Consider the following 20,483-nt stretch of genomic DNA (forward strand, 5'->3'; position numbering starts at 1 on the left):
ATGGCAGGCGGCTCGGGGGACGACCACGGCTTCCCGGTGCAGCCGGAGGAGCCGCTCGGGATGATGCTCCGGGGATGCTCCCCGCCGCCCGTCATCCGCCACCGCGGCTCCAACACCCTCGGCTTCGGCAGCGCGGCGCCCACCCGCTGCGCAGGTACCGGCGACCCTGGGACGCTGCAGAGCCGGCGCGGGGGGACACTCGGCAGCAGCCCCCAAATCCCCCTCCCCGCAGGCGCTGAGTGGTACCAGACGTGGCCGGGCAAGGAGATGAAGGCGGCTGCCCGGGGGGCTCCCGGCGCTGCCACCCCGCAGCCACCCGGCTGCTCGGCCACGTGGAGCAGGGAGGGCCCGCGGCGCGAGCGGCGCTGGGTGAAGTACGACGGCATCGGGCCCGTGGACGAGACGGGGATGCCCATCGCCTCGCGCTCGGTGAGCGGGGGGACACCGCGGGGACCGGTGCCGGGCCGTCCCCGCCGAGCGTCCCCGCTCCGTGTCCCTGCAGAGCGTGGACCGGCCCCGCGACTGGTACCGCAGCATGTTCCGGCAGATCCACCACAAGCTGCCAGGTGCGCTGGGCCCGAGGGACGGGCGTCCCGGTGTCCCCAGCCCCGCTCACCCGGTGTCCCTCTGCTCTGCAGAGCCGCCGCTGGACTGGGATGCCCCGCGCCGGCCCCCGGGGCCTGCGGCCCTCACCGGGCTGCCCAACGGGTGAGTGGGGCCGGGGGTCCACGGGACGGGCGGGCGGAGGAGCCCCTGGCTGAGCTCCTGTGGGCGCCCGCAGGGGGGATGTCACAGACGTCACCGCCGAGTCCCGCAGCGGTTCTGACCACGAGCTGGGCAAGTCCTGGGTGCTGGAGCATCCTGGGCAGGTAAGGAGCAGGGGGTCGGCACTGCCACAGGTCCCGCTTTGGGAAGGGTGCATGGGACCCTGCCTTGCACCCGTGCTCATCTGCGGCAGTGCCAGCCTGTCCCCAACGTCCTCTCACCCTTCGCAGCGCCCAGGGCGCCCTGGTGCCATGGTCCCCGTGCGGGCTCAGCCCATTGAGGTAAGGGCCAGGCTCCCTGCACTGTCCCTGTTCAACACGGGACGGGGCACCCGCTGCAGCCGCTGCCGCCCGCACAGGTGCTGCTGCAGCAGGAGCTGGAGCAGCTCGGCTGGCAGCTCGACCAGGACATGAAGGCCATGGAGAGCCGGCGGCACCAGCACAAGGTACCGGCCCTGCCTCCCCTCGCCCGGCCCGAGTGCGGAGATGGATGTGCCAAGGGCTGGACGTGGGCACAGCTGGATGTGACCCTGGAGGGATGCGGGCACAGCTGGGCATGCTTGTGGCTGCATGTGTGCACAGCGGGATGCATGCAGGGTGGATGCATGCAGTGTGGATGTGTGCAGAATGGATGCATGCACAGATGCGTGCACAGCTGGATGCATGCACGGCTGCATGCGTGGATGGATGCGAGTGCAATGGCACGTGCACCCAGCAGGATGCTGTGGGCACTGCGTGCGCACCAGGACGCGCGTGCCACTGGGCACGCACACGCGCACACAGCTGGTGCAAGGGCACCCGGGCACGAGAGCAGCCCTTCCTGCACTGGCCACGACTGTGACCGTGGCCGTGGCCATGGCCGTGACCGCTCCTGTGGCCGTGGGGCGCCAGGACCCGGCCCGGCCCCGCGCGCAGCCCTCCCAGCTGGTGGATTTTGGCTGCGCGGCCGGGCTGGAGGCGCCGCTTCCCGCCCAGCTCGGCCTCCGCACCGTTCATTCCTCTCTCCCCTCGCGCTCCTCCCCGGCGCTCGGCAGAGCCCGGCGGCTGCTCCCGCCGCCCGCGGCCCCGCTCCGGCCTCCGCGGCCGCCCGGTGAGTAGAGCCCGCGGGCGGCCCCGCCGTGGCTCGCGGTGCCCCGCGCCAGGGGACATGGTCGGGGGGGGTCCCTCCCCCGCCGCAGCGATCGCAGCGTCCCGGGGGACCAGGGGATGGGTGGGGGCCCAGGCGTCCTGGCGCAGCCCCGCGCGGGGGTGGGACGGGACGGATGGGGACGGACATCCCGGCGCCGGGCGGGGCCGCGGGGCGGGCGGCGGCAGTGGGAGCCCCCCCCGACCCCCGCTCCGGGCACCGGGGTTGTCCATTAGCCCGGGGCCCTTCCCGGCGGCTCCGTCGAGCGGAGCCGCCAAACTTTGGACCGGAGCCGCTCGGCCGCCCCGGGGGGCCCTCCCCGCGCGGCGCCCGAGGGGGGCCCAGGCGTCCGGGGCCGCCCCGCAACCCGCCGTGCCCGCAGGAGCCCGACGGAGCCGCGCGCCGCCCGCCCGGCCATGGAGCGAGCGGCCCCCGGGCCAGGTGAGGAGGGGGCGGGCGGCGGGGGCGGGTCCCGGTACCGAAACGCGTGACCGGCCCCGCTCTGCTCCGCTCGCAGCCGCGCTCCGGCCCCAGACCCTGCCCGGCCTCGGGGACCCCGTCGAGGCCTCCAGGAGGGACGAGAAGAAGGTGAGGGAGGAGGGCGCCCCGCACGAGCCGGGAGCCAGGGGGACACTCGGCCACCTCCGCCACCCGCTTCATGTCCCCACGCAGATGAGGGCGGCTCGACTCAAGTTCGACTTCGCGGCGCAGTCCCCCAGGTGAGCGGCGCGTGGGGGGCGGCTGGGGCACGAGGGACGTCCCGCTGAGCCCCCCGGCTGCCCGCAGGGAGCTGGCGCTGCACAAGGGTGACATCGTCTACATCCACAAGGAGGTGGACAGCAACTGGCTGGCGGGCGAGCACCACGGCCGCGTGGGCATCTTCCCCTCCAACTACGTGGAGGTGAGCGGCGGGCGGCGCTGCGGCTGCCCCGTGGCCCCCCGGTGCCGCTCACGGCTTCCCCGTGCCCAGGTGCTGCCGCCCACCGAGGTGCCCCGGCCCATCAAGGCGCCCGCCGTGCACGTGCTGGAGCCCGGCGAGGCCCTGGCGCTCTACACGTTCCGCGCGGAGCTGCCCGTGGAGCTCTCCCTGCGCAAGGTGCTGCCGGGACGGGGTGCAGGGAAGCACTGGGGCGCTGCCGGCCTCCAGGAGGGGTCCCGGGATGGGTGCTGGGGGCCCCGGGATGGGTGTGTTGTTGGCTGCTGGGATGGGTGCTGGTGATTGCTGGGACTGGAACCACCAGCATCTAGGATGGGGGCGGCTGGACTTTGGGATGGGTGCCACCAGCCTTCGGGATTAGCCTCCACGGGTGCTATCAGCCTCTGGGATGGGTGCTCTCGGCCTCTAGGATGGAGCTATCAGCCTCTGAGATGAGCGCTATAGGCCTCGATGGGTGCTATTGGCCTCGATTGATGCTATTGGCCTCCATGGGTGTTATCGGCCCTCCATGGGTGCTATCAGCCTCCATGGGTAATATTGGGCTCCATGGATGCTATTGGCCTCCATGGGTGCTATTGGCCTCCATGAATGCTATCGGCCTCCCTGGGTGTTATTGGCCCTCCATGGGTGCTGTTGGCCTCCATGGCTGTTATTGGCCCTCCATGGGTGCTATCGGCCTCCATGGGTGCTATTGGCCTCCATGGATGCTATTGGCCTCCATGGATGCTATCGGCCTCCCTGGGTGCTATTGGCCTCCATGGGTGCTATCAGCCTCCATGGGTAATATTGGCCTCCATGAATGCTATCCGCCTCCATGGGTGCTATTGGCCTCCATGGATGATATTGGGCTCCGTGGGTGCTATCGGCCTCCCTGGGTGCTGTTGGCCTCCATGGGTGCTATCAGCCTCCATGGGTGCTATCAGCCTCCATGGGTAATATTGGCCTCCATGAATGCTATCCGCCTCCATGGGTGCTATTGGCCTCCATGGATGATATTGGGCTCCATGGGTGCTATGGGCCTCCATGAATGCTATCAGCCTCCATGGATGATATTGGGCTCCGTGGGTGCTATCGACCTCCATGGGTGCTGTTGGCCTCCATGGGTGCTATCAGCCTCCATGGGTGCTATCAGCCTCCATGGGTAATATTGGCCTCCATGAATGCTATCCGCCTCCATGGGTGCTATTGGCCTCCATGGATGATATTGGGCTCCGTGGGTGCTATCGGCCTCCATGGGTGCTATCAGCCTCCATGGATGCTATTGGGCTCCGTGGGTGCTATCGACCTCCATGGGTGCCAGCAGCCCCCGGGCTGGCTGCCCGCACTCACGCTCCCCTTCATCGCGCACAGGGCGAGCGCGTGTGCCTGCTGCGCCGCGTGGACCACAACTGGTACGAGGGCCGCGTCCCGGGCACCGGCCGCCAGGGCATCTTCCCAGCCACCTACGTGCAGGTGCTGAAGGAGCCGCGGGTGAAGGGCAGCGCCGAGGACCCTCTGCCAGCACCCGCCGCCCGTGGCCCCCGCGCGGGCTCCCCGCCACCCCCGGAGCCGCCTGCAGAGCCCCCCGCTGCCACCACCCGCCACGACGGCGCCGAGATCCAGTGGACGCCGTGAGTAGCGCGAGAGGCGCCGGGGCCGGGCGCCCTGGCCGGGGCTCAGGGCAGCGTGTCCTGCAGGTACCGGGCGCTCTACCAGTACCAGCCCCAGAACGGCGACGAGCTGGAGCTGCGCGAGGGCGACCGCGTGGACGTCATGCAGCAGTGCGATGACGGCTGGTTCGTGGGTGCGTGGGGACAGGCTGCGGCGGGGACGGGGACACCCGGCCTGGCTCCTCACCCGCCCTTTCCCTCTCCCCCCGCAGGAGTGTCCAGGCGGACGCAGAAATTCGGCACTTTCCCCGGCAATTACGTGGCGCCTGTGTGACCCCCGCGCAGGTCCCGGTGCCTCCCGCTGCCGCCTGCCCCTATGGGGCTGCCCCGAGCTGGGGCCGGGCACCGCTTTGCATGGGGTGCCCTCCACCACGGTGCCTTCACCTGCCCCTGCTCCGGGCTGGCACCGGGCCCGGCTGTGACGGACACGGCGGGAGATGCCGGTGCGGAGCTGGGCTGCCCGCCCGGAGCCCTCTTTGCCCCTCATTAAAGCTCAGCCTCAGGCCAGTGTGTTGCTGTGGATGGGGCACTGGTGCCCATGGGGCAATAGCGTGTGGGGCTGCAGTGCCCCGTGGGGTGGCCGGGCTGCGGGGCAGCGATGCTGACCGGGGCTCCGCGGCACCGGGGCAGCGTGAGGAGGGCACAGCGCATGGGGTGTGGGGCTGCGCGGGGTCACGGTGGCCCGTGGGGTGGCAGTAGCGCGTGGCTGAGACATTGTGTGGGGCCGCAGCCCATGCCAGGAGCCGCGGGGCCTCGGCCGCGCGCTGGAGCCTCCTGCGGGCCGAGCCGGGCCGGGCCGGGCCGGGCCGGGCCGGGCGCCCCGTCGGGGCCCACAGACGGCGCTGCGGAGCCGCAACCCGGCCCGGCCCCGCCGGGCTCCGCCGGCCCCTTCCGAGGGGGCGGCGCCGCTGCCGGGCCGCGCTCCGCTCCGCTCCGCCGCCCCACGGGGCCGCCCGGCTCCGCCGCCCGTCGGTGAGTGCGCCCGGACGCCCGGGCCTCCGCGGGGGGCTCCGAGGGGTGTGCGGGGCGCCGGGGTCCCCACGCGGGGACACGGCGGCTGCGGGGGGGGCTCGCTCCGGGATGCCGCCGGGAGACGGGAGGGCGGCTGTCGGGGGATGCTCCCTGGGCACTGCCGGACGCCTGGGCCCCCCTGCCCTGCTTGCTCATGGGCACGGGCCACGGGTGGCATCGCGGCGCCGTGGGGAGCCAGGCGCCCCGTCCGCGGTGTCCCCTCCGCCGCCTGGCATCGCCTGTCACCCTGGCGTCACGCCTGCCTGGTGCCAAGAGGCGCCACAGACGCGCTCCTGTGTGCGGGGCGACCCGTGGCCGCGCGGTGCCACCCAGGCAGGGACCGGGATGCTGCGGGGGGCTCCAGGGTGAGGGGAAGGGGGCTCCGACTTCGCTCCCAGCGCAGCAGAGCCCAGCCCAGGAAATTCTTCCGGGCAGGCTCTCAAGCCCCGCTTTGTGCGCCGCGGATTTTTGACATGCCTGCGCGGCGGTTTCGGAGCCGCTGCCCGGCCCCACGGGGCTGCGGCGGCTGCAAGGGGCTCCCGGAGCCACGATCCCGGGGATCCAAGCGGAGGGCTCCTTGCCCGGCGCCCGGGGATGCCGGGCGGGCTCAGCATCCTTCCCGCGCGCAGGGCGCGGGATCGGGAGCCGCGGGGCTTGCAGAGCTCCGTGCATCCGCCTTGGCCGGGCAGGACACGGGAAGCACCAGGACCCTGCTGAGCTGTGGCCTCCCCACGAGCTGCTGGTGCAAAAGGGCCTGGGGTGCATGGAGGGGGTGACACCTCCTCGTGCACCCGCGGTAGCCGAAGGGGTCCCGGGCACCGGAGCCGCGTGGCCTCCGCGGGCAGGGAGGAAATCTGGGGTGTCGGGGCGCCGGAGGAAGCGCGAAGCTGCGGCCGCCCTCCCCGGAAGGAAGAGACGGCGCCGCCGGGCACCCGCGTCGTGGGGCCCTGGGCGCCGTGCGGGGCCGGGCGCTGCGGAGCATCCGCCGGTGCCTTGGGGCTGCCGGCGGGAGGAAGAGGAGGGTGGTTTGCGGCCGTGCCCACGGCCGAGCTTTGCCTGCCCCTGCAGAGGCGCCCGCGGCCATGTCGGTGACGGTGACGCTGGCCGGACCGGCGCCCTGGGGCTTCCGCATCAGCGGCGGCCGCGACTTTGGGAAACCCATCGCCGTGTCCCAGGTAGGAATTGGGAGCCTCCTCCTTGGCAGCAGGCACCTGTTTGTGTCCTTGAGGGCGCTGTGGGAATGGGTTGGGTGGCACTTGGGTGCTCCATGGGGAGGACGGAGCTCCCCGACGCCTGGTCCCCCTCTCCGGCCAGAGCTTGGAGCATCGCGGCTGCAGGGAACCCGCGGGGATGCTGCAGCTGAAAGCGCCTTTGGTGGGGACCGCGTCGCCGGCCCCCCGGGTGACGCCAGTCCCCTTCCCCCGGAGGTGGCGGAGCGCGGGAAGGCGGCCGCAGGCGGCCTGCGGCCCGGGGACGTCATCGTCTCCATCAACGGCGAGGAGGCGGCCGCGATGCTGCACGTGGAGGCGCAGAACAAGATCAAGCAGAGCCCCGGGCAGCTGCGGCTGCAGCTGGAGAGGTGGGTGCCGCCGCCGGCGGCCCCGCGGAGCCGCCTCCTTCCTCCTCTCCCGTTGCCCCGGCCGCTCCGCCGGGAGCCTTTCCCGCCTCTCTAATTAGGCGTCTCGCGGCAACGAGGCCGGTGGCCCTGGCAGCCGTTACCCGGTCGCCAGGTCCGACCGGTTGCAGCGGGAGGTGGCGGCGGCGGCTGCTCCCGGGGGTCCCGTCCCAGTCGCGCTCGGGTGGAGCGCTGGGTGGAGGAGGCTTCTTGGAATCCCATGGGCTGAGCCCGCACATGCCCTGGATGCTCCCAGGAAGCTCCTCTCGGCTCTTTCCCGGGCTAGAAGGAGGCACCGGCGGCGCAGGGGTTAACCCAGCTGCGCACATTCCCCGGAGCCGCCGGGCCCAGCGCGCTGCCTCGCCGCTCCCTTCCCTAATGAATCCCAGCTCCGGCTGCATCCAAACCCCAGCCGGCTTCTCCGCAGAAGCCGAGGCCGGCCAGGAACCAGCCCTGCATCCTCACTGCCAGCCCAGGGCCGGGCCGTGTGCCCAGTGCTCTGGTGACGTCCCCTCAGCCCTGTCCTGTCCCCCAGGTCCCCGGCGCCGTCTCCCGGCCGTGCCAATGGGGAGAGCTCTCCGGAGGGGCTGGCTCTCCGCTTCCAGGTGAGCCCAGCAGGGATGCTCCGGCCCTCTTGCTCCGGGGCTGTCGACAGCGTCTCCCTTCCCGCCAGGACGCGCTGCGGACACGGGAGGAGAGCCGGGGCTGCCTGAGATCCTCCTATTCCAGCCCGGCCTCCCTCAGCCCCGGCTCGGCCGGCTCCCCCGGCGCGGTGCCGGGCGCTCCCGGGGATCTCCCCGCTCCCGGCGTCGCCCAGGTGAGCGGCGCCCGGCGCCGGGCGCAGCCTCCGCAGAGGCTGCTCCGCTGCCTCCCTCCCGGCCCCTCTTGGCAGCCGCTTCAGGCTGGGGAGGCCAAACCAGTTTGGGGAGGCCGGGCCTCGCTCCGTGGGATTGGTCCCCCCCGGCACTGCCCTCCGCCGCAGCGGGATGCGGCTGGGCTGCCCCGGCACCCGCTCCGGTCCCGGGATGCCCCGGTCCCCCTGCCAGGTTTCGGGCAGCGCTGGCTGCTCCCCATCGCGGGGCCGCCGCTGCCTCCGGCCTCTCCCTCCCTGTTTTTCCCGGGAATGTTTTTCAAGCCCAAATTGGGAAGCGCCGCAGCCTGTCCCAGCTGCCCTCAGCCCCGGCCGGCCCTTGGCTCCCGCATCCAGTGGCTCCTCGCTCCTCCCCGGCGCCGTGTGCGCTTTGGTGCCTGCTCCGAGCCCCCTGCCCGGCTCCTGCCGCCCTTTCCCTCTGCCTGCCGGGAATATCGGCTCTCACCTAGCCGGGATTTTGCCTCGAGGGGAGGCTAAGCGGGAGCCGATGCGGTGGGAGGGCTGGCATGGGGGGAGCCGGACGATGCGGCCCAGCAGCAGCACGGAGCATCCCGTGTCTTTCCGGGCAGCCACGCGGAGCATCCCGGCTCCATGAAGCAGCTCCCGGCGCTGGCCCCATGCCAGCCCCACTGGTGCCATGAGCTGCGCCTGGTCTCAGATCCCCAGGCACCCTCTCGCACTGCAGCAGGAAGGGCCGGGGGGGCCAGTGCCCCACGAGCCTCCCCGGCCCCTCTGCGTCCCCCAGCAGGAGCGGGGCCGCCGGAGCAGCTCCCCGGGGCCGGTGCCACCTCCTTGCAAGCACCCGCCCTCACCGGGGCTCTGGGTGCCCCCGAGCACCCGGAATGTGCCCGGATGGGCCTCGCCGGAGCCGGAGCCGCACGACAGGTAGGGAGGCGCGTGGGAGGCCGGGCAAGCTGGGACATGCGGCGCATCGCGGTGCATCCCGGTGCATTATGGTGCATCCCGGTGCATTACGGTGCATCCCAGTGCATTGCGGTGCATCCCGGTGCATCCCGGTGCATTATGGTGCATCGCGGCGCATCTCGGTGCATCTTGGTGCATCCTAGTGCATTGGAGTGCATCCCGGTGCATTATGGTGCATCCCGGTGCATTGTGGTGCATCTCAGCACGTCATGGTGCATTCCAGTGCATTGCATGGCATCCCGGTGCATTAGGGTGCATCATGGTGCATCCCAGTGCATTGCGGTGCATCCCGGTGCATTATGGTGCATCCCGGTGCATTGTGGTGCATCCCGGTGCATTATGGTGCATCTCAGCACGTCATGGTGCATCCCAGTGCATTGCATGGCATCCCGGTGCATTAGGGTGCATCATGGTGCATCTCAGTGCATTGCGGTGCATCCCAGTGCATTATGGTGCATCGCGGCGCATCTCGATGCATCATGGTGCATCCCGGTGCATCATGGTGCATCCTGGTGCATCCCGGTGCATTATGGTGCATCCCGGTACATTGTGGTGCATCCCGGTGCATTATGGTGCATCTCAGCACGTCATGGTGCATCCCAGTGCATTGCGGTGCATCCCGGTGCATCATGGTGCATCCTGGTGCATCCCGGTGTGCCACCCCGCAGCCCCAGCTCCGAGCCACCCACGCGGCGCCTGCCGGACGACTCGGACGTGCCCAGGATGCAGCCAGAGCCGCGCGGTCCCCCCCGGCAGTCCAGCACCTTCCGCCTGCTGCAGGAGGCCCTGGCGGAGGACAGCGCAGGTCGGGGCGGCGGGGGGGGACACGGGCAGGCACGGTGGGGACAAAGGTGACACAAACCTCACACGCTCCCCCCGCAGACAGCCCCGCAGCCCCCTTGCCCAGCCGGCTCTCGCCCGGCGCCTGGCCGCCCGCGGCGCCCGCGGCGCCCAAGCTGCACGAGTGCGAGAAGTGCGGCCGCGCCATCGCGTGAGTGGCAGTCCCGGGGCGCAGGGGGGTGGCCCCCCGCAACGTCCCCTCCTCGTGACACCGATTACGTGTCTCTCCCCAGCACGCAGGCGGTGCGGATCAGCGCCGGGCGCTACCGGCACGCGTCCTGCTACGCCTGCAACGACTGCGGCCTCAACCTGCGCATGCGGGGGCACTTCTGGGCTGGCGATGAGCTCTACTGCGAGAAGCACGCGCGGCTGCGCTACCGCGGGCCGCCCCGCGGGCCCCCGCGCTGACCGGGGCCCCCGCGGCTACCGGGGCGCTCGGGCTGCGGGCACTTGGGCTGCTGGAGCAGAGCTCTATATAATATATATAATATATACGTGCGCCGCGGCTGCGCGTGCTCTGTGGAGCCCCGGGGTGTCACCTGCCCTTGTCTGCTGCTGTGGAGCAGCCTCAGCGCGGTTTTCATGCCAAAAAAAACCCCAAAAAAGCCCAAATCAGCCAAACGCTTCTGTGGGGGGCGACGGCAGCGACCGCGGCCGCGGGGGACCCGGCCCGGCGGCGCCGGCGCTTCTCATCAGTGCAACGAGCTGCGCCCGGCCTCGGCGGGATGCTCCGCCCCGGGGCCGCCCTCTCCATAAAGCGGCCGAGCGGCGCCGGGACGGGCCGTGCTCCGCGCTGCTCCCGGTGCCTCCCGGTGCTCCCCGGCGCCTCCCGGCGCTTTCCGGCGCTCCCGACCCGGGATGCTGCGGCGGCGCCGCGGGGCCTTCCGCGTGGAGCCGCCGCGCGGTGAGTCCCCCTGCGGGGTCCCCTGCCGCTGCCACCGCGGGGGACGCGGCTCCGGCCGGGGGGGACATCCCGGGGGTCCCGGTGCCGCTGCTGGGGGGTCGCAGGAGCCTCCCGGTGGTCCCTGTGTCCCCGGTGGCCGGGGGCTCTGGGTGCTCCCCCGGGGTGGCCCAACAGTGTCACCGGGGGGGTGGCACCTTGGGGCCCGTGTGTGTCCCCAGGGCACCCTGGGGGCTGGCGCAGGGAGACCCCCCGTCCCATGGGGGGATCCCAGCCTGCGTCCCGCAGAGGGCACGGAACGGGCCCGTCTCCCGGGCGGCTGCGGAGGCGGCCGCCCGCGGCATGGCTGGGATTCGTGCGGCTGCGCGCGGCCCTCCGAGCCGCTCAATGGCGGGATTGTCCGGCGGGACGAGCCCCGGCGCCGTTCCTGGCACCGCGGAGCCCGGCAGTGCTCGGCATCCCGCCTGCATCCCGCCTGCATCCCGCCTGCATCCCGCCTTCCCACCCACAACCACCGGCCCAGCCGGTACCGCCGGGCCTCAGATCCCCAAAGGAACCAGTCGGGAACCAGTCCCGTAATGAGATGCCTCCGGATACAGGGCCCGGCTCCGGCTGGAGCACCCATAAAAGGGAGCGCTGGGACGCGCGCCCGGCGCTCGGCTCCGGCTTTCCGTGATGTGGGGGGGCTCCCTATGGAAGAGGAGGGGAGCACTCAGCCACCGTGAGTGACCCGGCACCGCTCTGGGAATGCCGAGCCCTCGTGCGCTGGGATTTGGGCCATGCGGCCTTTGGGGATGTATCCCGGATTACCCAGGATGGCTGCAGCCTCCCCAAACCCCGGAGGCGGCGGGAGCGGGTCCCGCCGGCGGCTCCCGCGGGCCGGGCCGGACGGAGCGGCCGCTCCCGCTCGGCCGTGTCCCCTTCCAGCGGCGCGTCCCGTTGCAGACGGCTCCTGGGAGGCGCTGGATTGCTGCGTGGTGCGCACGGCCGCCAGCGTCTACCGGCGCCTGCCCGAGAGCCCCGCGGGCCGCCCGGCGCCGCCGCGCGACTCCGAGGACTCCGGCGTGGACACGGGCAGCAGCGGGAACTCGCCCGGAGGCTTCTCCATCATCGCCGGCCTCCCGGCGCCGAGGAGCGGCCGGCACGAGGCGGCGGCGCCGGAGCGGCCGCCCCGCGGCCTCTCGGCCAGCAAGAAGCTGGCGCAGGCGGCGCGGCGCCGCGCGCCCGGCCGGCGCCTCGGGAGCGCGTCCCGGGATGCGAGCGCGGAGCGGCGCGAGGGCACCGGGGGAGCCTCTCCCGTGCCGGGCGGTGAGGCCGGCCCGTGGCAGCGGGCGCCGGGCGGCGCGGAGGCGCCGGGCCAGGGCCTGCGCTACCTGGAGCTGGTGTGCGAGCGGCTGGAGCGCATGGCGCGGCGGCAGCGCGCGCCAGCGCCGGGCACGGTGAGCCGCGGGGCGGCGCGGGGCCGCGTGGCAGCCGCCGCCGCCGCTCACGGCGCCTCCTCCTCCTCCGTCCGCAGGCGCCGCGGGGCCGCCGCGGCCGCGCGCGCTCCTCCTCGGACAGCCGCCTGCCGCCGCGCCGCGCCGGTGGGTGACGGGCGGCGGGACGGGGCGGCCGCCGCGGACGGCGCTGAGGGCTGCCCTCTCCCCGCAGGAGCCGCGGGGACGTGGCAGCACCGCGATGGCGACACGGATGGCGACACGGATGGTGACACCGATGGGGACGGGGACATGGACGGGGACCGGGCACGCGGCGGGCGCTGGCGGCGCCTGCGGGCCCTGCTGCTCCGTGCGGCCGCCGCCTCCGCGCAATAAAATGGCGGCCTTGCTTCGCGCCTCTGTGTGCTGCGCCCCCGTGACGTCACGCTCGCCCCCGTGACGTCACGCTCGCCCCCGTGACGCGGGCGGCCCGCGCGGCGCGCCGCGGCGGCGTCACTTCCGGCGGGCGGCGCGGCACGTGCGCGCGGCGCGGCCCGGCTCGCTCCGCGCCGTCCCCGGGCCCCGCGCGCCGTCCCGGGTCCTCCCCCGTGCCCGGTCCCGGCCCCGGGGCCGCCATGGCGCAGTTCAAGCGGCAGCCGCCGCCCCCGCCGCGCGCCGCCGCCTTCCCAGGTCAGCGCGGGGCGGGGCGGGCGGGAAGCCGCGGCGGGAGCGGGGCGGCGCTCCCGGGAATGGCGGCCCCGGGGGTGTTGAACCCCGGAACGGCCCTTCCGGGGCGGGGGGGCCTGGCAGGGCCTCCGTTAACGGCGCCGCCGTGTGTGTGTGGGGGGAGCTGTTAGCCCCCGTTAATGGCGGAACTGGGAGGAGCGGGTCATTAGTTCCCGTTAACGGCAGTTCCGGGCGGGTTATTAGTCCCCGTAGCGGCGCTTCCGGGCGGGTCTTTAGCCCCGTTAACGCTCGTACCGGGGAGAGGGAGTCGTTAGCTCCCGTTAACGGCGGAACTGGGGGGAGCGGGTCATTAGCCCACATTAACGGCAGTTCCGGGGGGGTCATTAACCCCCGTTAACGGCGGAACTGGGGGGAGCGGGTCAATACCCCCCGTTAACGGCAGATCTGGAGGGTCGTTAGCCCCCGTTAACGGCGGTTCCAGGGTGTCGTTAGCCCCAGTTAACAGCAGTTCCGGGGAGGGGGGGGGCCGTTAACGTTCGTACCGGGGAGGGGCCGCCATTTGCTCCCGTTAAGGGCAGTACTGGGGGTATTAAGGGCGAATAACGGTGCCGTTGGCGGGGGTTAATAGGGGCAGGACCCCCATAACCAGCCGTGCCTGGGGCAGGGGGGGCCACCAGCCCCCCGGTAACGGCAGCGCTGGTGGTGCCGTTAAAGGAGGGGGGGTCTCATTAGCCCCCGTTAACAGCCGTGTTTTGGGGGGGGTGGGTTATCATTAATCCCTATCAACAGGGATTTTTGAGGGGGGGGGGATCATTAGCCCCCATTAACGGTAGTTAATGTTGATTTTTTGGGAGGGGGGGATCATTGGTCCCTATTAACGATGTTCCGGGGGCAGAGGGGGCTTCGGCCCCCAGCCCCATCGCCGGGGGGGCCTTTTCCCGTGGTTAAACCTGCCCCCGCCGCAGGGAGCCCCCAGACGTCGCTGCTGGGGCCGCCGCCGGGGCTGCTGACGCCGCCGCCGGTGCCCGCGGAGCTGCTGCCGCCGCCGGCCCGGCACCTCCCGGTGGGCGCCGGGGGTCCCGGCTGCCCCCACGAGCCCCAGCGCCGCGGGGGCTGCGCCGCCGGTGCCCCCGCCGGCCCGGCCGCCCCGCCGGTGGGCGACAAGCAGCGCGTCTTCACGGGCATCGTCACCAGCCTGCACGACTACTTCGGCGTGGTGGACGACGAGGTTTTCTTCCAGCTCAGGTGAGTCGGGGCCGGCGGCGGCGCGGGGGCTCCGCGGCGCCGCTCACGCCTCTCGTGCCGCCTCTCGTGCCGCAGCGCCGTGAAGGGGCGGATGCCGCAGATCGGCGAGAAGGTGCTGGTGAAGGCGGCCTACAACCCCAGCCAGGCCGTGCCCTGGAACGCGCTCAAGGTGCAGACGCTCCCCAACCAGGTAGCGCCCTCCGGGACGCCGTCCCGCGCGCCGTCTCGCGTCCCCTTGTTGTCCTTCCCGCTCCGGCGTCTGCATCCGGGGCTGTCCTGGCTGCCGTTTTCCTTCATCTCGCCGTGCTCGTCCCGCAGCCCCTCCTGAAAGCGCCGCTGCTGCACGTGGCCTCGCTGGGGCAGAAGCAGGGGATCCTCGGGGCGCAGCCCCAGCTGCTCTTCCAGCCTCCCCGCGTCCCGCGGCTCTTCCCTCAGAAACGTGAGTGTCTGCGTTAACGCGGGGGGCCCGAGGCTGCTGCTAATCCTCGGGGTGAGAATAGTGCCGTTTCTCCGAGAAATCACCCCAGAGGAGGCGGTGGGCAGGGGTCTCCGGGGGTGTCTGCGTTCCGAGGCCTGGTCTTACCCTCCTTGTCTCCCCAGCAGTGAACGTCTTCTCAGCGCCCCCGTCCCTTCCCCTGGGACACCCGGGGAGATACCCGGGCCGAGGACCGAAGGGCTGGAACGACCCCGGCAGGTGGTAAGGAACGGCGTGTTCGTGGGGTGCCAACCCCAGGATTGTCCTGGTTTTCCCACTTTTACCTGGGGGCCTTTGGACAGGGGGCTGCTCCCTGGCCTTTTGCTATTTTGGGGAGCTCGTGAGCTCGTATTCGTGCTGCTCCCAGGGACGACTTCGACTCGAAGAAGCGGAAACAGAAGGGCGCCGAGCCCTGGGCCGTGAAGAAGCCTCGCCATGAGCTGCCCCAGTATCGGGTGCACTTTGCCCACTACGCCGTGGACAGGTGAGCGTGTCCCTAGCGGCACCGGGCGCCGTGGAACGGGTGGCTTACCCTGTGTCCCTGCCTGGAGAGGGACACCGAAAGGTTGAGAGTGAATCAGCAGGCAGAGATCCCGTGTCCGGGCTCCCAGAAGTGGAAGAGACGCTCGGAGAGCGTTTTTGAGGTTGTTTGTGTGTTTCAACGTCCCGTTTCCCTGTCCGCAGCCCCTTCTGCGACGCCATGGAGATCCTGCGGCGCTACAGCAGCATCCAGCTGCCCCAGGGCTTCTACGACGTGCGCCTGCGCTGGCTCGACGCCTTCCCGCTGGCGCGGCCGCTGCGCCTGCAGCAGCGCAGCCGCATCGTGCTGGCCGAGCCCGAGCAGGCGCCGGAGCAGGCGGCCGCGCCGGACGCCGCTCCGCGCGACGCCGATCCCGCTTTCAGCGCCAAGGTGAGGCTGGCTTTGCATCCCGGGATGTGCTCCTGGCGGGTGGTTTTGGTTCCCTCGTCCAGCTCTGGCTTGCGAGGCGGTGGCCTGGTGTCCTCCCTGTCACCTGGATGTCCCCAAATCGCTGGATGAGGTGCTGCCCGTGCCTGTCTGAGCGGGTGCCTCTGCCCGCAGGTGCTGCTGCTCTCCTCCCCGGGCCTCGAGGAGTTTTACCGCGCCTGCTTGTCCTACATCGACGATTCCAGCGAGCAGAGGGAGGCTCCCGAGCACCCCACAAAACAAATCAAGGTGAGGTCAGCGAGAACGGGGCTGACAGTGCGCGCTGTGTGCGCAGCTCCTGCGGCCAACCCGTCGTTTTGGGAGAAAGCTGTCGGGCGAGGAGGTTTGGCTGTGTGCTACGATCCACATTTATTGCTGGAGCGGCTCTGGGGTGGCATCTGTCCAGGGGACCTTGTTCCCTGAGGAAGAAAGGGGACTTTGGCGGTTGGGATGCTGTGCTGGGACCGGGCTCACGGCCTGTATCCCCCTAGTTCCTGCTGGGAAAGAAGGAGGACGAGACGGTGCTCATCGGCGGCGAATGGTCCCCGTCGCTGGACGGCCCCGATCCGGAGGCTGATCCCATGGTCCTTGTTCGCACGGCCATCCGCTGCACCAAGGCTCAGGCTGGGCTGGACCTGAGCAGCTGCACCAAGTGGTGAGTGGGACCTTGGAGTGGTGGCATCCCGGCTCATCCATGAAACTGTCCACCTGGGAATGCCGGAGTGCCGGGAAGTGCAGCGTTCAGCAGTGCTTTACTGATAGCAGAAAATGAGGGCAAGAGAGCGCGACACGTTGCAGAGTTAATCTTCATTTTCCACAAGCTCTGCCTCTTAATGCTGCGGATCTCGTGGGTGGTGCAAGAAAGCAGAAATCACCCGTGTGTCCTGGGTGAAGCGGAGGCCTCCTCGGCCCGGCGCGGCCACGGAGGACGCGCGGCACCGCGGCGCGTGGCCCCGGGCGCTGCGAGCCTGGCCCTGGCCACCGTTGGTGGCTACAAGACCAGAATTCCCACTGCCAGGAGCAGTCGGGTTTCGTTCCCTCGGGTCGGGCCTGTCCTTTGAGCAAAGGGACAGCAGGAGGAGCTGGTGGCCCGGAAAAGGCACCGATCTCCATGAGGCGCCTCCGCGGCCGTAGGAAGCAGGGACCAGCGGCCACCCTGCCAGGACCAGCGGACAGGGGAGCCTGGTAGCCCCGCACGTGACACGGTGCTGGGCAAGAAGGGGGCAGGAAGACCAGGAACAAGGAGGGTTTTAGGAGCTGGAGCCCAAATGGCTCTTGATCCCTGCAGTGAGGAGCGCGGCGTCTCCCGGTTTGTCCGCACCGGCGCTCCTGGAGCGCTCGAGGCGCCCTGAGGAGTTTGTCACCAACCTCTGCACGTGCTGCACCGCGCTGGGACGAGCTCCCAAACCATCACTCGTAGGGAAGCGCGGCCCTCACTTGGGTGCCTTGGCTCGGCTCGTTACTTCGTGGTTATATATAGCATTCCTGTGCCGGGTAACCGTGGCAACTGATTTTATTTTGCTTAAACCTGGCCCGGCATGTGATGCGGTTGGGAAGGAACAGCTGAGGGGAGATGGAAGTTCTCGGCGCTGAGCGCTGGGGGAGGAGGTTTGGCTCCATCCCAGCAGCAATGGTGAGAGATCTGGGTTGGAAACGCGGTGCAGGCTGCGCTGGGGCTGCTCGAGGACCTGGCCTCGCTCTGCGTCCCCGTGGGCCACCGCGGCGCAGCCGTCCCGGCCTGGGGACGGGGCTTTGCGCGAGCCCCTGTGGCAGCTCCGTGTTGGCAGCAGCACCGAGGAGCCCAGAAAGGGGCCAGGGGGGCTCCGGGTGTCCCTGACTGCTGCTCCCCTCCGTGCCGCAGGGTCCGGTTTGCCGAGTTCAGGTACCTGCGCGAGGGAGAGCCGGCCCGGCGGGAGGTGGCGGTGGTTTTCCTGCCGGACGTCTGGGGCTGCATGCCGTCCCTGGAGCAGTGGGAAGCCTCGTGCCGGCCGAAGGCGGGGAAGGCGCCCTCGCCACCGGACCAGGCTGCCACGGTGAGGCCGGCCTTCGTGCCGGGGCCGTCCCCAGGGACAGGGCTTAGCCAGGGTTCCGTGTCCCCAGCGGGGCCTTCGTGGCTCCGGGGGGCTGTTCCGGAGCTCCGGGCACCGACCTCGGGCCGGGGCTGCCCCCGTCGCAGCTCCCAGCGGCCGCTTTCCGCTCCCATCCCAACGGGCTGTTTCCGAGCAGGAGACGGGAGCCGCCGAGCGGAACGCCGCTGCGGACACCGCGTCGGAGCCCGATCCCGCGCTCCCCGCGGAGCCGGCACTCGTGGCCCGGCCGCGGCCCGGCCGGCTGGACGCCTGCTCCAACGTCTCCCTGTTCGCCTTGCTGGAATACCGGAAGCGCAGGGAAAGGCTCTCCTTCGAGGTAGGCGCGTGCCCTGCCCGCCGCGCTGGGCGCCGCGTGGGCGACGCTCCATGGCTCCCTCCGCTCCCAAGGTGGCCGTGGTGGCGGAGCTCTTCCAGGAGATGCTGCAGCGGGATTTTGGCTACACGCTCTACAAGGCGCTCTTGGCCTTGCCGGAGAAGGAAGAGCCCCCGGAGACCAGGAATGCGGAGCCGGAAAGGGCCCCTGAGCCCGTGAAGGAGGCGGCTCCGGAGGCAGCTCCGGAGGCGGCTCCGGAGGCGGCCGCGGCCAACGAGGAGGCTGAGCAGGTGGGTTCCCCGCTGTCCCCTCGTGGCCCTGCAGCCTGTCCCCTTTGCAGCCTCTGATCATGCCCTTTCCCTGCTCAGCCCCCTGCCAAAAGCGAGCCTGGGAACACGGAGGCAGAGAGGCCGGCAGGCAGCGAGGCAGCCGCAGCGGGTGGAGAGCAGGAGAGCAGCAAAAGTGAGTGCAAAGGAGATCCCAAGGAGTCTCCAGACGACCTGTGTGTGCTGAGCCTGGAGGATGGCCTGCTGCTGCTCCGGGAGGAGGAAGAGGAGGAGCTCGGTGTGTTGCAGGCGCAGAGAGGAGAGTGCAGCCCTTCTATGGGAGCAAAGCGCAGGGACCTCATTCCTGGCTCTCCCTCAGGTGCCAAGCTGGAAGATGCTGAAGTGAGATCCCCTGCGTCCAACCAGTCGGAGATGGAGTTCTCCTCCCTCCAAGACGTGGTGAGCGGAGCCTGGGGGTCCCCGTTGGTCCTCCAAGGGCTTAAGTCAAGGCTGCATCAATGTGACTGGTGGCTCTGGGGGCCGTCCAGCTCGTGGGATCTCTGAACAAGGATCCCAGGGGAGGAGCAGGAGTCACCAGTTCAATCCCGCTCGTCCTGGTGGGACAAGTAAACGGCACCGTGCCCGTATTGCAGCCTCTCCCTTCACTAAGGCCCATCTGCCTTTCAGCAGCCCAAGGACCTGGATCCGAGCGCCGTGCTCCCGCTGGATGCCCTCCTCGCCTTCGTGTACTTCGATTCCAACTTCTGCGGCTACCTGCACCGGAGGGACCTGGAGAAGATCCTGCTGACGCTGGGGCTGCACCTCTGCAAAGAGCAGGTGAGCGCCGGGGGCCGCCCCTCGGCGCCGGGGAGCGGCTCGCGGGCGCCCTGACACGCGCCGTGTTGCGGAGCAGGTGAAGTGCCTGGTGAACCGCGTGGTGACGCAGTACGTGTGCCAGTACCGCAACCTCCGCTACGGCCGGCACGACGGCCCGGAGGCAGCAGGCGCCGAGCGCGGCCCAGAGGAGCAGCAGCTGGGTAGGTGCCGGCAGGACGGGCGGTTCTCCAGGCCCTGCTGTGGTTCCCACCAGCCCAGGCGCGGATCCCGCTCCTCCCTGCGCTCTCGGAGGTCTCGTGGTGGGTGACCGGCTCTTCTTTTCCCAGGAAACCTCCCTCTGCTGCCTCCTGCCCGGCCACCAGCCGCGGTCTCCCCTCCGCCGCCGGCGGATGCGGAGCAGGGAGGCCTGGTCTCCCACAAGGGCACGGTGCTCAACGTGGGGAAGCTGCTGGAGAAGGCGGAGCAGGCGGAGAGCAGCCGCCTCTATCTGGAGGGCAAAATCCACACGCTGGAGGTCAAGCTTGGTGAGAGCAAAGGGCTGCTTCCCCCCTCGCCTTGCCCGAGCCCGGGGAGGCTCCCATCCACGAGCTGCTCGTTGCTCCCCTGGCAAAGCTGCCCGGGGCTCGGCTCTCCCGCTCGCGGCGCTTTGCTGCAGAGGGAGGCCCTGAGCACCTTTGTGCCTGCAGAGGAGAGCCAGAGCCGCCTGGCAGCCACCGAGTCGACCAACAGAGCCCTCGCGGCCGAGCTGCGCGACGTGCAGCGGCGCCTGGCCGAGGTGGAGGAGCAGGCGAGGGTGTCCGAGAGGCAGAAATCGCATTTCCAGCGGCTCTTGCGGGAGCACCGAAAGCGCCTGGGCCCCGTGCAGCAGGAGATCCAGAGCATCCTCGAGAAGGTAGCGCGGAGGGAGCCGGGCTCCCCACGAGCTCCGCGGCTCGGGTGGCCGGAGGTCACCTGCGCTGTCCTCACTCTGCCTCTCTGCTCCTGCAGACCGATAACTGCTTGGAACAGGACCTTCCTTCCTCCAACTGATGTCCGCTGCCCTTGCGGACGGGACCGCGAGGTCTGCGCCCGTCTGGCCGGCGCTGCGCGTCGCAGGCGCCGTCCTCACGCCCCTTTGCTGCCTCGACCCCCTCGCTGCAGGGCCAGGCTGGAGCGGTGCCCGTGCCAGGCCTGGGGCGCCAGAGGGATGCGCAGGATTTGCTCTGACTAGTCACTCCCGTTTAATGGAAACCTCTTAGGTAGGGAATTGTGCAGCCTACTGAGTGCGTGCGGTGCTGGAGCCAGGGTGGCTTGGTGCTCCATAGTTGGCCTCATGAGCAGGGGACAGGCTCGTTTTAAAAGGACAGAGGACCCGAAAGGGACTCGTCAGGGCTGGCGCTTTCTTGTGTCACCGGCCCCCGGCCGGCCGTGCTCCCCGATGCCGCAGAGCCCTGCGAGGGTCTCTGGACTCCGCGCACCAAGCCCCGTCACTGGCTTTGCACAGACTCGATGTCCCCGCTGCTCCCTCGGTGGCCTTGGCCCGGGGGAAGCCCCGACCGCAGGGACAAATGGGGACAGCCGGGCCCTGCCAG

General features: G+C 70.7%; 3 protein-coding genes across 3 annotated transcripts; all 3 read left to right on the forward strand.

Moving 5' to 3' along the window:
• SORBS3 (sorbin and SH3 domain containing 3) lies at nt 1-4,819 on the forward strand. The gene is made up of 15 exons (XM_088538885.1): nt 1-154; nt 233-429; nt 503-566; nt 639-708; nt 782-869; nt 1,058-1,210; nt 1,799-1,854; nt 2,273-2,331; nt 2,408-2,478; nt 2,563-2,609; nt 2,677-2,791; nt 2,861-2,986; nt 4,178-4,437; nt 4,504-4,610; nt 4,689-4,819. The coding sequence occupies exons 1-15, from the start codon at nt 1-3 to the stop codon at nt 4,748-4,750; spliced, it is 1,629 nt and encodes a 542-aa protein (XP_088395011.1). The 3' UTR covers nt 4,751-4,819.
• A 577-nt stretch (nt 4,820-5,396) lies between these two features.
• LOC148590545 (PDZ and LIM domain protein 2-like) lies at nt 5,397-10,150 on the forward strand. The gene is made up of 9 exons (XM_088538899.1): nt 5,397-5,448; nt 6,556-6,662; nt 6,915-7,066; nt 7,638-7,707; nt 7,776-7,910; nt 8,692-8,858; nt 9,566-9,702; nt 9,780-9,888; nt 9,971-10,150. The coding sequence occupies exons 2-9, from the start codon at nt 6,570-6,572 to the stop codon at nt 10,143-10,145; spliced, it is 1,038 nt and encodes a 345-aa protein (XP_088395025.1). The 5' UTR covers nt 5,397-5,448; nt 6,556-6,569; the 3' UTR covers nt 10,146-10,150.
• Nucleotides 10,151-12,688: 2,538 nt separating this feature from the next.
• On the forward strand, nt 12,689-19,941 carry CCAR2 (cell cycle and apoptosis regulator 2). The gene is made up of 20 exons (XM_088538887.1): nt 12,689-12,743; nt 13,706-13,799; nt 13,890-13,985; nt 14,061-14,175; nt 14,304-14,424; nt 14,586-14,682; nt 14,828-14,944; nt 15,145-15,370; nt 15,542-15,655; nt 15,898-16,061; nt 17,268-17,439; nt 17,633-17,812; nt 17,884-18,099; nt 18,178-18,373; nt 18,455-18,534; nt 18,766-18,912; nt 18,989-19,112; nt 19,239-19,436; nt 19,599-19,804; nt 19,900-19,941. The coding sequence occupies exons 1-20, from the start codon at nt 12,689-12,691 to the stop codon at nt 19,939-19,941; spliced, it is 2,760 nt and encodes a 919-aa protein (XP_088395013.1).
• Nucleotides 19,942-20,483: the final 542 nt, after the last annotated feature.

The sequence above is a fragment of the Tinamus guttatus genome, unplaced genomic scaffold (assembly GCF_059628265.1).
Source record: "Tinamus guttatus ecotype Peru unplaced genomic scaffold, ASM5962826v1 Tinamus_guttatus_pri_ptg001270l, whole genome shotgun sequence".
Lineage (NCBI taxonomy): Eukaryota > Metazoa > Chordata > Aves > Tinamiformes > Tinamidae > Tinamus > Tinamus guttatus.

Bases quoted from the DNA above. Each gene is read 5' to 3' on its own strand.
- SORBS3 (XM_088538885.1), top strand. From the start codon at position 1: ATGGCAGGCGGCTCGGGGGACGACCACGGCTTCCCGGTGCAGCCGGAG. The intron at 1,855-2,272 runs GTGAGTAGAGCC...CCGTGCCCGCAG, and splicing joins CCGGCCTCCGCGGCCGCCCG to GAGCCCGACGGAGCCGCGCG. The intron at 2,610-2,676 runs GTGAGCGGCGCG...GGCTGCCCGCAG, and splicing joins TTCGCGGCGCAGTCCCCCAG to GGAGCTGGCGCTGCACAAGG.
- LOC148590545 (XM_088538899.1), top strand. From the start codon at position 6,570: ATGTCGGTGACGGTGACGCTGGCCGGACCGGCGCCCTGGGGCTTCCGC. The intron at 7,911-8,691 runs GTCGCCCAGGTG...GTGCCCCACGAG, and splicing joins GGGATCTCCCCGCTCCCGGC to CCTCCCCGGCCCCTCTGCGT. The intron at 9,703-9,779 runs GTCGGGGCGGCG...CTCCCCCCGCAG, and splicing joins CCTGGCGGAGGACAGCGCAG to ACAGCCCCGCAGCCCCCTTG.
- CCAR2 (XM_088538887.1), top strand. From the start codon at position 12,689: ATGGCGCAGTTCAAGCGGCAGCCGCCGCCCCCGCCGCGCGCCGCCGCC. The intron at 13,800-13,889 runs CCCGGTGGGCGC...CCCGGCCGCCCC, and splicing joins CCGCCGCCGGCCCGGCACCT to GCCGGTGGGCGACAAGCAGC. The intron at 16,062-17,267 runs GTGAGTGGGACC...TCCGTGCCGCAG, and splicing joins CTGAGCAGCTGCACCAAGTG to GGTCCGGTTTGCCGAGTTCA.